Here is a 17276-nt window from a genome sequence, read left to right as displayed (position 1 = left end):
TGGTACAAACCCTGAATTCAGAGAGGACAGGGCCACTTGCTGCAGTTACACACATCAACTATGAATGGAATGATCCCAAATATCAGTGTGTGACAGAATGCATTTGAACACCCAATGCAAGCTTAACAGTGAGATGGGGTAAACGGCAGCAACTCAAATTGCCAAGGACAATCAGTAGCTGTTTTTTTTTGGCTATAGCATGGGATCCTGAGCCAAAAGAACTGTTAAGAGTACTTTTAAAAAGAAGCAGTGTAAAAGCTGTGTGCATCTGAAAAGTATTTTCTTTCCTTCCTTCTTCCTCCAAATAAATGCATTCCTTTAAGGAGTAGAAAACCTTAGCATAGTAATTTCAAACTTATAGTAGGCATGTAAAAGGTCAGAAGAAACCCCAAACAATTGAGCTTGTGAAGCTCATTGTGAATCAGAAAAATCTAAAAATAGCCGTCCAGATTAGTGGGAGTCACACAAAATTTCAAAAGTAGAAACAGAACAAGAAAGAATTAGTTTCACTGTTATAGCCTCTTACACAATGAGATAGTTCTTCACAGACACTGAAGTTTGCTACATTCAGCAAAGCCGCTAGCTTAAGAGGTGCCAAACTGTACTTGCATTGTAAGTTTTAACAGAAAGAAAAAAAACCCATCATCAACAGAAGTGAATTTAGAAATCGATTTCTCACTCTCCCAACTTAGCTTGTCTTCTTCAGAAACAAAGAATCAGCAAAGTAGATCTTTTCAGAGAGCGTCTTTTGGACTCAAAATACAAAATGTCATAGAACCAAAGTGTTATCCCAAACACAGATGTGGACATCATGTTCTTACTCACCCCAAGTCCTCTGAAAGACCTTATTCTGTTGTTGACATATTAGCAACAATAAGGTATCCCATGGGATAATCCACTAATGAGCCACTGTAAGTAAGTTAAATGTAAACTGCTTCAATAACCATAAAGCATACTCTTGCCCAGTGTTTATGTTATGATGAAGTATTGCTCTGAGCCTCCAGAGAAGTCAGATCCATCTCCACGCAAACTCTCCAGTCACATGTTGGTGATCACAGAGTCTATGCGTGCCAGACTTCCCTCTTTTAATTTATACCCCAGAGAACTAGTGATATAAATGGTTATATCATTAGTTCTCTGAGGTACTGCATTTTTCTTATCAATTAGGTACTGGTCCTAAAACAACAGGGACCTGCCTGCTGTTTTGTGGTACTCTAGTAAACAAAGAAACAACCACCCCCACCCCCAAACCACTGAAAACTAGTAATTGATAACATTGTTTCAGTATCAATCTGTGCATGAATTGTCTCTCCGCCTTTTAGTTTTTTTCACCCAAACAATGGGACATTTTGTTCTAGATTATGAGTCGCCCAGGCCAAAAGACAGTTTTGCATTCTTTTATTATGGTACAGATGTAATTGATTTGACATGGCACCATACCTGTCCCACCTGCAAATCAGAGGGCCTAAATCACAAGCCTCTATATTAAAAAAGTTACATATAATCCTTACCAATGTATTGTGTATTAACAAGGTATTTTGCTGGGGAGTTCTTCCTCATTCTACAGTCTTCTTGTACAGCAGCAAGAATTAAAAACATCTCAAGAGGAACCAAATTGTGTACACATACACTTAGAAGTACGACTCGTGAGATTACTATCAATTTCAAGTTGGCTCAATGTCTGGGTCTGAGCACTTTTTGACAGCAGTTCAGAAGTTAGGCAGGAAGCCTGTGCATGAGAGAAAGTCACCCCATTAGAAAAGGCATTTGCATGTATTCTGTCCTGGGTTCAGCAGCAGCAGTCATTTTTTTCTCCTTCTCAGTATCTGGTGCAGTGCTGTGTTTTTGACTTTTGGCCTGGGAACAGCGCTGATAACAGCAATGTTTTTAGTTACTGCTCAATAATGTTTACTCTGACCAAGGACTTTCTGAGTCTCATGCTCTGCCAGGGAGGAGGTGAAGCTGAGAGGAAGCAGAGACAGGACACCTGACCCAAACTAGCCAAAGAGGTATTCCATACCATGGCATGTCATGCCCAGGATGTAACGGTGAGTTGCCCAGAAGGGCTAGTTCTCTGGGAGGTTGGAGGAGGTATTGGTCAGTGCTCAGTCAGGCCAGGTGGGGTGAGTTATCAGTCGGCAGGTGTTGAGATGTCGTATTCTCTTGTTATTTCCTTTATCATTATTATTCTTATTGGTAGTAGCAGTAGTGATTTGTGTTATACCTTAGTTACTGGACTGTTCTTATCTGAACCTGTGGGAGCTACATTCTTTTGATTCTCCTCCCCATCTCTCCAGCAGTTGGGGGAGGAAGGGGAGGAGTGAGCAAATGAGCAGCGTGGCTGGGTTTAAACCACAACATATTCCTAGAAGATTAATTTCACAGGGAGGACCTGATTCCACACTTGGCTAGTTTAACAACATCCTGCAGAAATCCTAAGACAGCAAGACCCAAGAACCTCATGAACAAAGTCAGCTGATGGTCAGGACATGTGTTTTTTACTCTGAAAACAAAAGCGAGGTCAAGCACCATACCTCAGTACTGAAACATACTGCCTGACATCCAGTGTACTTTTCACCAAAGTCTCCAACTGTAATTGCCTGTCTGCAGTTCCTTTAGTAAAGCACATTATACATAACGTGTGATCTGGGGAAACCTCCTCAGGAGCTTGTTTACTTTGCTTGAAGGCATGTTTCCCTGGGGTGACAAGGTGTCCTCGTTTAGATTCTTGCGCTCCTTCTGAAAGAAAGAAAGAAAGCTCAAAATATTACTTCTTTTTATTTGTAGAGTTGATGCTCACCCTCAAAGACTAATACTGATTGTACTGAGACATTTCATTCAGAGGAATGCTATTTCTTCAAGGAACATTTACAACAAGACTTGACTCAATAATCATGAGGCTTTCAAAAGCCTGATGACCTTTCAATGAAGTAATTAATGACTCACATCTTGTAAGGATGATATTTGCCCAGAGAAGTTGTGGCTGCCCCATCCTTGGCAGTGTCCAAGGCCAGGTTGGATGGAGCTTTGAGCAACCATGTCTAGTGGAAGGTGTACCTGTCTGTGGCAGGGGGGTTAGAACTATATGATCTTTAAGGTCCCTTCCAACCCAAACCATTTTGTGATTCTGAGATATTCCTCTGTATTCTTAGTTAACGATATTATAAACTCAGTAACAACTCAGATTTTATTTTTTTTTCACTTTCTGTTACTCAATTTGATTCTATCTACCAAATAAACTGTAGACAGCTTTTCCTTTATGCTGTCAAACAGCAACAGTAAAGGCTATTAAGTGATGGTACTGTTATGAAAAAAAAAATGAAACCTGAAACCATTTTAAGGACAAGTTCAGTACATATACTTACCTTTATTCTGCCTTTGAAACTGACCTGATACCAAGTTTAGCATATAGCTGGAAACCTCTAACTTCCAAACAATGTGAAATCTATTTTTTAAGAAAATATCTGGCATTCATAGTCAGAAACAGCCTAAAAGAACTCTTAATTTTCAGAGAATCAAGAATAGCTGTAACTGCCTCATGCACCCTGAAAATTCCATTTGTCATGAGGATTACTGAAACCACTGGTTATTTCTCTACCAGCTTGTCTCCAACCTCCCCCCCTGCACTATTTAAATATTTATGACAAACTGGAGTCTGGGAAACCTAACTCACTTTCTCCCATTGTTCAGATAATCCAGGTACTGGATTCGTACCAAAGTCAGCTATTCCTTTGTTTTATGAATCTCAGCAGTTGCGAAAACTTATCCACACTATACATCTCCCAAATTACAGTATAATCCACATCTCTCACCATACAAATCACTGTTCTACTTAACAGCTCCAAGCTGTATTCTCCCTCATTCAGAACTATCATGTAATATGGAGAAGAGCAGTGACTGCTATTGTTTCCTTAATGCTGAATCATAGAACAGTTAGGGTTGGAAAGAACTTTAAGATCATCCAGTTCCAACCCCCTTTCATGGGCAGGGACACCTCACACTAAACCATGTCACCCAAGGCTCTGCCCAACCTGGCCTTGAACACCACCAGGGATGGAGCATTCACAGCTTCTTTGGGCAACCCATCCCAGTGCCTCACCACCCTAACAGTAAAGAACTTCTTTATATCCAATCTAAACTTCCTGTTTCAGTCTGAACCCGTTACCCCTTGTCCTATCACTACAGTCCCTAATGAATAGTCCCTCACCAGCATCCCTATAGCCCCCCTTCAGATACTGGAAGGCTGCTATGAGGTCTCCATGCAGCCTTCTCTTCTCCAGGCTGAGCAGCCCCAACTTTCTCAGCCTGTCTTCATACGGGAGGTGCTCCAGTCCCTTGATCATCCTCGTGGCCTCCTCTGGACTTGTTCCAACAGCTCCATGTCCTTCTTACATTGAGGACACCAGAACTGTACACAATACTCCAAGTGAGGTCTCTTTAGAGATTAAAAGCCACAAGAAATCACAAGAAATAGCCTGGGTTAGGGTCAACTAACAGGAACTAAGCTCAACTTCAGGAATTTGACAACACAAAAAGGATTGGATATGACTGTTGTTCCACCCTCAGTTATAATATACCAAAGACCTAGTCCCTTCCTAAGGTCCTTATTTTGATTCAAATTTAATTTAACATCTGCATTCAAAAAAGGAAGGGCTGCATGTTTGAGCTACATCGGTCTGTATCTCTCCTATAGCTCAAATGGGTTACAACACTAATCAAATTCTTTGGAGAACATTATTACTGTTGACATGATTGGGGGCTTCCTCCTACCCTACTAATAGCATTTAAGAACATAAAAGAGGCCTTAATTACTTCTGCTTTTGCCACGCAGTCATAGAACGTCCGTATCTCCTCGGCACAGGCTGCGTCATTGAAGTCATTCTGTTTCCAGCAGGCCATCATTACTGACATCTCCGTAATGCATGTTGCTTCTAGAAGTGAAACACACAACCCAAAATCTCAGGTCTTTGGGATTCCATGCTAAAAGCCTCCACAGGGCATAAGTCTCCAGAGAGAAGTTTAAGACAGCATAGAGGCAGGTGAGGAAAAACAACGCTAAAGCAAAGATGCGCTGTGTAAAGATGTTGTGAGCACAAGCATCAGTAGTAGCATTACAGTCATCTAACACCTGACTGAATTCTTAAAGGGAATGCTATGTTGAGATGTAACAAAGTATTTTACATGTGTGATTCACATAAAGGGCACCACAAGATGCAAACGTGGGGCTGCTGCATGAGAAAGTAATGCCATGGCACAAACCAGACCTTCCCCTCTGCTGCTCCGCAGAGCACAAAGCACTTAGCTCGACCCAGCCCCGACCCCATGGTGGTCCTCCCCAGGGTAAAGCCACGGGATAGCGGCGGGACAACTCCCGGGGCCACCGCGGGGACACCGGCGGCAGCTCTACCCTCCAGGGGCTGGGCCCGGCCGTTTCTCTCCGGGAAAGGGACATTCAGCAGCCTGGCGCCCGGAACTCACCCCCCGCCTTCTCCTTGCGGTTCGCCACCTTGTTGGCCAGCACCAGCGGCCGGGTGGGGCGGAGCACCGGGGGCCGCTTCTTCTGCCGCCACTGCCCGGACACCCAGCGGGTGACCCAGGCCGGGTACACGGGGGCCGCCATGCTCCCTGCCACTGGCCGAGCGACCGCCCACCCGGCGCATGCGCGACCCGACGTACTCCCCGCGCTGTGGCGCCGCCTTGCGGGGCGGACGTCCCGCGCCCAGCCCGGGGGGTAACGCCGTCCCATCGGTCCGGTTGTGCTGCAGTCCTGTCCTTCCTCCCCATTCCATGCGGAATGAGAATGCACATATTATAAGTAGTTCCTGAGAAAATGATGAATATGCATGATATGCTAAAGAGATAACCGTTGTCGGCATGTAAAGGGAGCGCTCACCTTTGCGCCCAGCGCTGCAACAAAGAATGCTGCTTTCTAAAACTCCAAAGTCTTAAGACTGTTTCTCTGAGTGACTTTCACAGTTACACCCCCAAACTGTTTCTGCATCAAACCCAACCAAACGAGGGAGCACGCGTGCCTCTCAAACACAGCAAAATAACTGATGATTGCTGCAAATAATTCTAATGCAACCTAAGCAATTATTTTGCAACTCTTGACAACTTTTTTTGGTGCTTGAAACTCAGCATCACTTCACCCTCAGCTGTTCGTCTCCATTACACACTAACAGCTGGATCTCCCCTGCATTATTTCTGCTATCTAACAAGATACTGAAACTGCTTCTTCTGAAGTGGTAGTGGTGTTCTCACAGCCTCGTACTCAGTACTGGAGAATCCCGTCATTCCTGGAAATTTCTTTCCATCTGTAGGGTTTAAATCTCTGGAAGTCCTCAATTCTCCTGGCTGGCTCTGGAGCTGATATACCCCCTGTTTATGGAGGCAGATAATACAGAAGGCATGGTAACATTTCAAGGGCTGGGGCACAGATTACTGCACAGGATGAAGGACAAGGCAAGATGTAGGTAACTGAGAAATCAGACATTGGACACTGGGGACCTAAAATACTCTTGACACTTGTCGTGCAGCAATCGCTGAATAAGCCATCTCACCACCATACTGGGGCTCCTTCAGGCACCAACAGTCTCCCCTGGCCACTGGAAGGCATGCAAAGTATCAGTTTTCTTCCACAGGAACAGTTACAAGTTTGGCCTCTAACCATGTACAGCTGGCCAAAACGAAGGTGCAGGGAACAAATTTATCTGCACAGGACATTGCTTTGGATGAAAATATATTCAACTTCCTAGATAGAGACATAAGCCCCAAGGCACTCCCCTTGCCTCTGCCTAGTCAAGGAAGGTAACTATACATTGGAAGTTCTGTTACATGGAGTTAAACATCAGCAGAATATTCTCAGTATCGTTACTAGAACTTACTGCATCTGCAGACAATATATGCTGGTATGTCTGATCCTAGAATTATTTTGGTGTTATTTTTAAAATGGCATTCTCTTGAAGTCCAAGGACAATAGCTAGGAAAGGTGAAAATACTGCGATATAGAAGAAACTGAACTGCACTCCACATAATTTAACCTCCCTTTTTCCAAATTACATTAGCTAATGGCAGCCACACCTTCAGGCACATTCACCTTCAAAAGCTGATCTTTCTTTTAAGTAATTCCAAGAAAGAAGGGGGAAGAGGAGGGGCAGCTGAGAAACGCAAGCAATGCAAGGAGAATTGTAGTAGCTTCCTGCCCATTACTGCTGTCTGCATTAGAAAGTCTTTTTTTTGGCATTGAGCCTGGGATTGGAGCACCAGTCTAAAATATTCCCAAGCAGACAGAATAAGGTATGTGATGGTGTCTGCATACACCATGCAGAATGTGGAACTACTGAAGAGCTGTATATCCAGGTCTCTCCAATAACCTACACTTTGTATAGCTGATAGCACAGAGACACTAATGGATGAGACAGAAGTGCCAACTTTATAGGTACAGTGAGGAATCTAGTTCTCTCAACACACAGAGCAGTGAACCCCACAGATGTTGCACTATGAATCCTGAATGTACAATTACAAAAAACATGTAAAATTCTAACTGCATTTAGAATTTTACTTGCATCAACATACTTAAAGCTGAATTGTAGCCTGTGTTTCAGCTAGTGAAAACCAAAATGAACCACAGAGGTAAGCTATTAGTATTAGATTTGAAAAGAACCTGTATTACAACTGGTATAAGGGCCAGTTATGATGTTATGACACGATTAAATACAATGCTAACAATACTGTAATGAAATACACAGTTAAAATGAGACTGTTGTTTGAAATACCTCTTTAAGAGGTTTCAGACTTACTCCTGTCTGCTGAGCTATTGTGTTTGAACAGTATTAGCACTTCATGCACTTATTAGCACAAATGCATTCATTTATATTCATAGCACAGTGACAGCTGCAATTGCTCTTCTGATGTCACCCCCAAGCCCCAACACTAGCCTACCTATTGAGATAGCTATCTCAATCAGATCAGCCACCCTGCATTATTCTGTCCACCTGACTAGCTCTGAGCTGCCATCCCTAATCCCTGCCTCCCAGATCTACTCAAATCCAGCCCAACTCCACTGCAAATTACCTGAAGCCTCCTTATTTGCTCAGAGATGCCACAAAGTATCACAATCTGCTCTGATCCATTCCAAAATGCCCAGAATCATCCCTAGCTAAGACACTTCAGCATTAGATGGGGTTTTCTGCAAGAAAGAATGCACGCAACAGCATACAAATTAAGATGCCAGTCATGTCAGAGCTCTGGAAACAAATCCTGCAGCTCCATTCTTCTCCACCCTCCCTAGTCCCCCTGCAGGGTCATATATCTCTCAGTGCCAGCTCCAAGATACTGAATCATGAGATTGTTAAAGCCTGACATAGGCTTTGGCTCAGCTGGTCATATCACTAAAAGGATTTTGTCTCTGATTAATTTCAGCCTGTCAGTAGAGGTCTCTGGGCAGAATGAAGGAACCTGCCACCCTGTATGTTTCCCATTAATACAACTTCTCAGAAAGCACCTGGAGATCCATCAACAATCTTAATTAAATCCAATCAAATTGATGACAATGAATCATTAAGGGAGTGGCTCTCTTGGGACAATGGCTGAAGAGTGCATATGAAAGGATGGTAAGGGAGGCAGATGGCTGCTTGTCTAGCATGGCAAAGCCTGTCTAAACAGTGATGTCCCTGGTTGGCTGTGCTTCAATTCAGTTTATCCTGTTCCCAGTCCTTTAGCAGTTACTTGCTCTTCCACACCAGTTAAAACTACCCTTTGCGCCAAGGTGCAAGATGGGCATTTCTGCTGTGATTTCCCACCTGTTGCACTTTTCAGGCCACTTCCAGGGAAAGAATCTCATTCTCCTTTTCCCTCTAAACATACACATCCACTGTTAGTTGGCTTTCATTCTACTTACTTACCATCATAGAGTACCCAGAGATCCTTCAGTCTGAAAATTACTACAGTGATAGAAATAAGAAAAAGCAATTATTTTTCAGTTCTAGAAATTATCAAAGTTAGGTATCAAATCAATAATTTTCTTCAGTGACGTTACATGTTTCCTAGAAATTGCAGTCCTTGCTAAAGGACAGAAAACACAGAGTACTAATTCAGTATATAAAATACCCAGCTTCTTACTGTAAATTAGGCAGCACCTGGTATCACAGTTTTGTCAGGAGAATGAGAACTTCAGCTTGTCCAATGTAATGAACTGGATTGCTAGATTTTTAACCTTCTGTCAGCCATTTGTTTCTCCTCTCTCACTTCTCAGAAGGCATAAACTTAGGTGGTCAAGGCAATTCTGAGACACAATATCAGTAGAATTTACTAGTGTTTCATATGAGCAGTAGTAAGGAGATACCTATTTTTAGAACATTAATGCTAGTGAATAAAGCTATCCTGACAGCTTTGAAAGCCTCCCTCACACAGTAAACAGGCAAAATGAAAGACTAGCAGTGAAGTGACTCACCCCAGTTAGTAGAAGCCTACCTGGAAGGTTTATAGAGATGATCTCGTTATCATCTGCAGTATTCGGTGTCTTTGCTAAAATTCATTATTAGTCTTGGGCATTTTTATGAGTATGGGCACCTGTACTGTAAGAATTTAATTAAGGAGGATATTGTATACACGTTCATTCTGAGTATCATGTAATCCGGAAGGCAGTCACAACATGAGTGACAACATTCAGCCACTACCTAGCTGGTCTGGATTTCAAGCAGTGAAGTGAGAAATAAAGTTAGCAGTCCAAAGCAGAAATCATTAGCCTTTTGCCAAAATATTAATAGTTGCTGCAGGGACCTTTCTCCTTGTCTGCATTCACATATTCACTTGGATTAGCAGAAAGACAACTAAAAGACAACTAAGATCATAAATTGAATCAAGAGAATCTGAAGTAACTGGAGGCATTAATTCAAGCAATTTATTTAAATATAATTAAACTGCTCAGTAGAAGTGGACATTCAGTACTAAAGTAGCCTTAATTTGTTTTATCTTAATTTACTTCTCAAGCACATTGTGGCCACTTCCATCCTGAATACACAGATCTGAAATCTTAACCAGATTTGAGTAATCCACTTTGACAATTAATTCAGATACATTCCCTTCAGTATTCATGTCTCCGGGGTAAATGGAATAAAGAAAAAAGGAATTTAAACTGATGAATGCATTTTAGCTGAAGAACAATTTGTTACTATTATTACAGAAGAGAGATTAAAAAAGCATTTTTCTCCTAATGAAACATTGGATGAGATTGTATAGCTTATGCATTTTCTACATTTACAAGAATCCAGTGACAGCTATGGGTCTGAAGTCTCCTCTGTCAAGATGCTCTGATTCTTATATGACAGTATTGTTGTATTACCTGAAAGACAAACACTGAGATGCATATTATTATCTATATGGATATAACACCTAAAATATTGTATCTACAACATTATCACTGGGAATTTGAGGGGTGAAAAAAAAAAAGAGATTAAGCTATCTATCCACAGCTAAGCAATAGTGACTCAATCAGGGACAGAATGTAGACTTGCTCCCGTTCCTAACTTTCACTAACAAGCTTCAGACTTCCCAAAGCAATGTGTGAACTGCCCTACAAAATGAAACTACCCCACAAACTCTAGGTTTGCGTTACCAACATTCTGTCTTAGGCGTGGATAAACTCTGACTATTTAGTCAGTAGTTACTTCTGAAAAGCGAGGAGACATGGAGAAATAGAATACAATTACACAATTAGAGACATGACTGCAGTGTGGCCATATTTACTGTGCTTTTTAAACCCATGATACTGTGAATTAATCTCCAATTAGTCCTCCAATACAAAGATCAGTTGTTTCAGAAGGGTACCCAACACGGCAGGGAACAGCAGACTTGTATCTCTAAGAGATACAGACTACGCAACAAGGAAGATGTATTCACGTATCATCACTTACTTTAAGGAATGCTAGTCAAGAGACCAGGATCATACTGTGTTAAGATTTGGTAAAGATACAAAAACATCTCAGTGCACCTGACTCTGGTCATCCATTTCAGCACAGAAAGACTGCAAGGTTTGCATCCAAACTGCAGAGACCACTGGAAAGGCACCATCGTTGAAATGTATTTGTCTTTGTACAAAGCTGCAGACACTCAATAAGGACAGATCAAAGGTCTCTGAATTGCTAGCATTAAGGAGAGGACAGTAAGAAGTTACAATACCAGGTAATACACGTCCTTGTGTGAAATACGTTGTTGAACTTTGTAAATTAAATTTAATCTCTCACCCCATTGTATGTGTCACCTGGTAAGTTTGTACAAGAAAAATTAGGCAGAGAGTAAGTGACCTGCCCATAGCTATTCAGTTACCTAAAAAGCAGGAGTATTTGAGGCGCGCCTACTTGGAAAGAAGAGACTTTATTGCTGCAATTTCATAAGGCACAATTGCTCTCCACAGACATTTGTCTTTTGTAAATCCTTCACTGAAAAAGCATTTTGTTAATAGCAGCTAAAAGTACACCTTAATGAAGAGAAAAAGTGACTGATAAAATACTTATAAAAATGCTTAATATTTTGGATATTAAAAAAAAATCCCTGAAATAACTTTGGACATTTTAGCAAGAGTTTGAAGAGGGGTTCCTCTGGAGTCATGTAAGCCACAAGGAAATGATACAAATACAAAAGGAAAGTAAATTCCTCTTTTGCCCCACATGTTGACACCTGCAGTTCAGGAGTGGCTTCATGCCACAGAGCTGAAATTCAAATCAAAGCTGTTGCTAAGATCTTTACTGCTGAAATCCAACCATAACAGAAACTTACTCACTTCATGCACCATAAAAAACAGTCTCTGTGAGAGCTTTTCTTCTGTTTCAAGGCAAACATTTGGAGCAAGGTAAGAATTTACAGTCTCAACTTCCACTGCAATTTTCAGATCAAGCTCTTACAAAGATGGGTCAGTGCTGCCTCGTCCTCTTGAGAAAAATCTCATGCATATAGTCCCAAAATCTTCCCTGATGTGTCTCATTGCGATGAATCATAGCAGTGAGGGCCTCGCCCTGATCGAGGCTTTGCCAGTAATCCTGCAGCCACATCTCCTTCCAACTGAAACAAAAAGAGACACAACCATAAACCACTAAACCTCCTCAGCTTACTCTGCAGCTGAAATAGCACCGAAGCCATTTTTTTTCTTTCACCTAAGAGGAAAACAAGCCCAGAGATGGTCATAACGAAGTATGCTGTTACTGTGCCATTGCACTGGAAATCATTTAAAGAAACTCGCTGTGAAAATTCTCTACAGAAAATGTAAGTTCATTATTAGCTTTATAACATTCTAGAAATATCAGCATGTGACTACAGAGTTAACCAAAGACACTCAATTATTAATTGTGGAGATTTAAACCTTCTATTAACATAAAATCCAGCACAGAGTCCTTACATGATTTGGAGAGTCACCCTCCATGGCTAGTACGCATGTAGTGGCCTAAGAATCAAGTTTTTCTTTTCTTCTCTTCCTCCCCCCATGATAAACCATTTAACAATTAGGGAATGACAGCTACTCGTTACAAACTCTGGTTATACATGGTAGGAACAAAAAATCATTATGTCCTTCAACCTTAACTCTGTATCTCCAAACTAATGGTTGAGTATAGGCTCTCTCTTTTTCAATGCAGACATTCTCAAACTTTTCAATAGCACAGACTGCATCACTGCATCTTTCAACAATTCACATTCGTGATCATGTGGACTACTTCCCTCATTTGTGTTATACCAAGGTAGCTTTCTAAAATAGCAGACAAGGTAAAAGCTTCCCTGGTACAATTTTTCCAGACTCATGTCTATGAACAGGGGAAAAGTAACATAGTGTAGTTCAATGAGATGTGGAAACTTCCATGCGATGCAACGGTGGCTTGGATTATGGAGTAATTGTTCAAAACTCCTTGCTGACAACCAATGCACAGAATGATGGGAGTACCTGAGCTTGTAAGTAAGCGGCATAGGCACCCAAGCGGTACCTTCAAAAGTACTTCTCTACTGCCATCTGCTGCTCCAGCAAAAGGCCAACCATGAAAAAGTAGAGACTGCTCACAGAGTGGGACCCTGCCTGATGTTAGGAGCTAAAACCACATTTTGTTACGAAGACTGAGAAAAGGTTTCAGTTGGCCATTTATGAAAGCATTCAAGCATAGGACAAAGTAGGTCCCCACACTTCATGGTTTCTTGTGGATGGACAACATAATAAAAACATTCTTAGTTCTGGGTTAGCATACTTGAAATGATGGATTCATTTTCAACACAGTGTTCCTTCTAACACTTTAACAGTCCCAAGCATTCAATTCCTTAGTCCAGGAAATTATTAACAAGGCTGTAAACTGACATACACTGAGAAAGAGCATACTGACAACCTCCTTCTGGACAGTGCATGACATCTTACCAGTATTTTCAAAAAGTCACTAACTGAGTACTACAGTGGGACTGACATCAGAACATTGAAATCTTTGGTGATAGCTACAAACATAGGCAAGATCTGCTGTGGCTGAGGGCTTATGTTTATAAAGGCTGTCTGATGGCTTTCAGAAAGTGAATTGTATGCACTTAAGTACATGCCTAAAAAGACGGAAATTGTCGCAAGCAATGCAAAGAAAAATTACAAACCCGAGGGATCCAAACATGTTACACTAGATTACACTACAAAAGGTGCACACATTGCACATGAACCCAAGAACCCTTCCTTCTAGCAACTGTAACTTCAAACAAACACTGTTAGTGGAAAAACTCAAGGTTTGGGAACCCAAACACTGACTTGTTTTGTGCCAAGGCATGTGTAAATGCTAAACAGACCATGCAAACAAACATCTATTCTACCTGTCAAAAGTGGTTGCCTGAGGGTTTGTGCAAGTAGTTCCCTGCTGACAGGCTTCTGTGCAGCTCACACTAGAGATGGCCAACACGGGACTATGGGCCTGGGAGATTCCAGCAACACCAGCAATCCCCATGTGCAAAGGGGCTAAGAAGCTACTTATTCTCTGTCCTGCGTGGCCCTCACCTATATAAATGGAATGGTGTCCTTCAAACACAAGCCAGAATTTTGTCACACAAACCAACAAAAAGTTTTGTAAAGTATTCTGGGTGAGCCTAACTTCTGCTCTGAAGTTAGGAGGAGTTAAAGAAGCCTGCACTGAACAGTGCCAACACAATTCTTAATGCAGTACTTTGTAAGGAGGCACAGAGCTTCTTGCACCCAAGGACTAACAAGTGCTCTACCATCATTGAACCAAAAACCATCCTTCTTTCAAACAAATAGGCTAATACAAAGGATAAACACGTTGCCCAAGGCCACAGAGCATTTTAACAGAGTATTATGGGTGTCTCACACTCCACATTCAACCAGTAACAAATACCACCACCTAAGCCTCTTATTCAGCCTCAGTGTTACACAAAATTAGCAGAACTACTATCCTACCCACAAGACATAAAGTGTCACTGGAGATGTATTAAGAGATCCTTTAAGTACAAAGCATTATTAACAGTAATGGCTACTACTACTTGAAGCTTCCTTTTTCTTTCACAAGGCACAGGCTTGGTACATTACCTGTCTCCTCCAGAGAGGTCTTCAATGTTTCCAAACCCAGGTGTGGGCATAGGACAGCCCATGTGCTTGAACTGAGCTATGCGAGGTCTGGGAGCTGGAATTTTCCCATGAGACTTTCTGTGTTCCTGCTCCTCTTTGACCCTGGTGTTCTCCCTGTCACAGATGAAACACTCGAAGCCATTCAGGTAATTGGGCAGGGTCATGTCATTCACCCCCCACTCCCGCCTCTCCAAGCTCTCTAGCAAGAACTGGTTTTTGATTCCACCATGGTTTTTATACTCTAGATACTTCAAATATTCCTCTCCATTCTTGTCCAGGAAGTCAAGATACTTTGCCAGCTCTTGGGGGCTGTCAAAGTCATCTATCAGAATAATGGAGAGGTTGTTTGGCATCCAGTCCCGCACAGCTGGGGAGCCTCGGTATACTGGGACAGCTCCCAGGTGCATTGGACGCCACAGCTTCTCTGTCATGTAGTCATCACATATGGCATTCTCCAAGGCGAGATGAAACTTGTACCTGGCGATAAAAGTCATAAACTCAGAATCTTCTGTGGTTGCTGTAGAAGTGTCTGTCAGTCGTTCACTGGGGAGCTCACGGTTATGCAGGCATTTCCCGTAGGAGTCAACCTAAAATAACAACCAGCATCTTTACAAAGTGACTTGTTTGCCTGGAGCTTTTTGTCAGAGCTTGTATTTCTTGTACAATTCCTAACTTTGATCAGTTCCTAGCTTCTTTAGTTTAGCTTTGCTTTCACTCCAAGTTCTTTCCCTTGTGACTATCCCTGTAGTCCCAGTTCTAACAACTTTAGAGGAAACTGAGGGCTCAGTTTCAAAAGCAACATAAACGATGCTACAGATTGAGGGGCAGGGGGAGTGTGCAGAAAGGAAGATGTTACCCAAAACCTTATTTATTAGTGGCTACATCAGGAACTTGGAGATAAGGATGGGCATTCAGCTCCCTCTGAGTTAATTTAGAAGTGATCTACTTAATAGAGACACAGCACTTTTCCAAACAGTTATTACACAACAGGTCCTGCCAGTCTCAACAGGCTGGCAAAAATGTCTCATTTGTCAGACAGACAAAACTGATGCAGGGAACTAAAAGAATACGGTCTAAAACTGAAAGACCATACACTCGATCTGGAATCTGCTGCAAACTTTGACAATAGAGTCATATTTTAAACGTTCTTTTGTCTTTGCTTCACTACTGAGTACATGATAGACTTGCACAATGAATTAATCACGACCAATAGAAACCGCAGAAATGGCAAGGAAACAGATGTTTTAGATAAACACTAAAACCTGGTTTTGTGTCTCTAATCTACTGTCCTTCAGAATTTTTAAGAAGAAAAAAGCATTAAACTCTTCTTTTTGCTTGACAGAATCCTTATCTCAGTTTATGAAGCTACTCTGTTAGCTGTGCCAGAGCAATACAAACCACCATGGAAACAACACGGTCCTACACTTCTCAAGCAGCAGGCACTCAAAACATCTCTTTTCACTGAACACCTGTACTTTCAAATGGGAGCAAGGCTTGCGAACGGCCAGCCTTCATATAGGCTAACCTAAAGCTCCAGAGATTTCAGTAACTCTTGGCACTTGGTCCACTAATCCATTCAGGCTTAGCCCAACCTGCGACTGATCCCAAGTCTGGCCAACTCCACAACTAACAGCTACCATCAGGCCTACCTACTGGCATGTGGTGTAGTCTAGATCACGCTTTGGGAAGGAATACAACTAGTTTTTCTGTCCAGCTTGTAGTCGGCATGCATCCCCGTTACGATTCGTGCCTTGGCTAAAAGCAAAGACAAACAAACCCCATTAAGAAGAGGAGGTGGAAGGAGGGAGGGAGGGGGGCAGCCAGGCGGACCCACCTCCTACAGCACCCACACCACAGCGCATCTCGCCTACCTGGATGTACTTCATGAGCTCCCGCACGTAGCGGTCCCGGTCCGAGGGGACGTCGCAGTGGGACTGCATGTACAGCACCGGGGCATAGCCCTTCTGCCGCCACGCGTTCTTCTCGGCCAGGGGCACAGCCGGGGCCCGCAGGTACCCCACACCGGGCAACCACTGCAGCGTGAGGGGGTAGTCCGACTCCCGGCGGAACGTGGCTGTGTAGTTGAAGAGCTGGATACCCGGTGAGTGCGAGAGGACGTAGTTGTTCATGGGGGACTCCTCGTGGAACAGCGCCCAGGTCTGGTGGGGCAGGCGGGGCAGCGGCGCCTCGTAGGCCCTGAAGTCGGTGCCGTAGAAGATGAGGGCCTTGGTGCGGCGGTGTCCGGCCACCCGCCGGCTGCGGGTGACGAGGCAGGAGCCCCGCGGGCAGTCGATGCGCTCCGTGTCGCCGGGGAAGTGTGGGAAGAGGCTCCCGCTCCACCACAGCAGGATGGGGAGTACCTTGTTGCTCCGCGTGTCGTTGTTGCCGGGGCCGCGGTAGGACGCGGCGGCCACGAAGGCTGCGCCCGGCGGGACAGCATCCTGCGCCCACCCCTCCGCCCCGCACGGCGCCGCCTGGACAGCCGCCTCCTCCTCCTCTTCCTCCGCCGCCCCCTCTGTGGCGAGCGCGGTCCTCGCTCCCCAGGCCAACGCCAGCATCAGCCAGAGGCGAGCGCGGCCCGGCCTGCCGGCACCCATGCCCGCCGCCACGGGCAGGCACCTCCCGCTCCGCTACAGGAAGCGGCCGCAAAGGCCCCGCCCTCGGGAGCCGCTCCGGCAGCGGCCGCAAGGGG

At 43.5% G+C, this 17276-nt stretch overlaps 2 protein-coding genes across 2 annotated transcripts; both read right to left on the bottom strand.

Annotated features, from left to right (window-relative positions):
• Positions 1-2476: 2476 nt before the first annotated feature.
• CHCHD1 (coiled-coil-helix-coiled-coil-helix domain containing 1) lies at positions 2477-5646 on the bottom strand. The gene is made up of 3 exons (XM_005152662.3): positions 5479-5646; positions 4813-4931; positions 2477-2739 (listed from the first exon to the last, which is right to left on the bottom strand). The coding sequence occupies exons 1-3, from the start codon at positions 5618-5620 to the stop codon at positions 2629-2631; spliced, it is 372 nt and encodes a 123-aa protein (XP_005152719.1). The 5' UTR covers positions 5621-5646; the 3' UTR covers positions 2477-2628.
• A 5708-nt stretch (positions 5647-11354) lies between these two features.
• On the bottom strand, positions 11355-17204 carry FUT11 (fucosyltransferase 11). Its single transcript, XM_005152661.4, has 3 exons — positions 16456-17204; positions 14546-15171; positions 11355-12057 (listed from the first exon to the last, which is right to left on the bottom strand). The coding sequence occupies exons 1-3, from the start codon at positions 17179-17181 to the stop codon at positions 11910-11912; spliced, it is 1500 nt and encodes a 499-aa protein (XP_005152718.2). The 5' UTR covers positions 17182-17204; the 3' UTR covers positions 11355-11909.
• Between the last annotated feature and the right edge of the window lie 72 nt (positions 17205-17276).

The sequence above is a fragment of the Melopsittacus undulatus genome, chromosome 8 (genome assembly GCF_012275295.1).
Source record: "Melopsittacus undulatus isolate bMelUnd1 chromosome 8, bMelUnd1.mat.Z, whole genome shotgun sequence".
Taxonomy (NCBI): Eukaryota; Metazoa; Chordata; class Aves; order Psittaciformes; family Psittaculidae; genus Melopsittacus; species Melopsittacus undulatus.
The sequence above is the reverse complement of the archived record's forward strand: the minus strand, read 5'-3'. Positions and strand labels throughout refer to the sequence as shown.

Excerpts from the sequence above, each read along its gene's own strand:
- FUT11 (XM_005152661.4), bottom strand. The coding sequence starts at position 17,181 with ATGGGTGCCGGCAGGCCGGGCCGCGCTCGCCTCTGGCTGATGCTGGCG. Across the intron at positions 15,172-16,455 it reads AGCTCATGAAGTACATCCAG|GTTGACTCCTACGGGAAATG; the intron begins GTAGGCGAGATG and ends TTGTTATTTTAG. Across the intron at positions 12,058-14,545 it reads GACCTCTCTGGAGGAGACAG|TTGGAAGGAGATGTGGCTGC; the intron begins GTAATGTACCAA and ends TTTTTGTTTCAG.
- CHCHD1 (XM_005152662.3), bottom strand. The coding sequence starts at position 5,620 with ATGGCGGCCCCCGTGTACCCGGCCTGGGTCACCCGCTGGGTGTCCGGG. Across the intron at positions 4,932-5,478 it reads CCGCAAGGAGAAGGCGGGGG|AAGCAACATGCATTACGGAG; the intron begins GTGAGTTCCGGG and ends TTTCACTTCTAG. Across the intron at positions 2,740-4,812 it reads ACTGCGTGGCAAAAGCAGAA|AAGGAGCGCAAGAATCTAAA; the intron begins GTAATTAAGGCC and ends TCTTTCTTTCAG.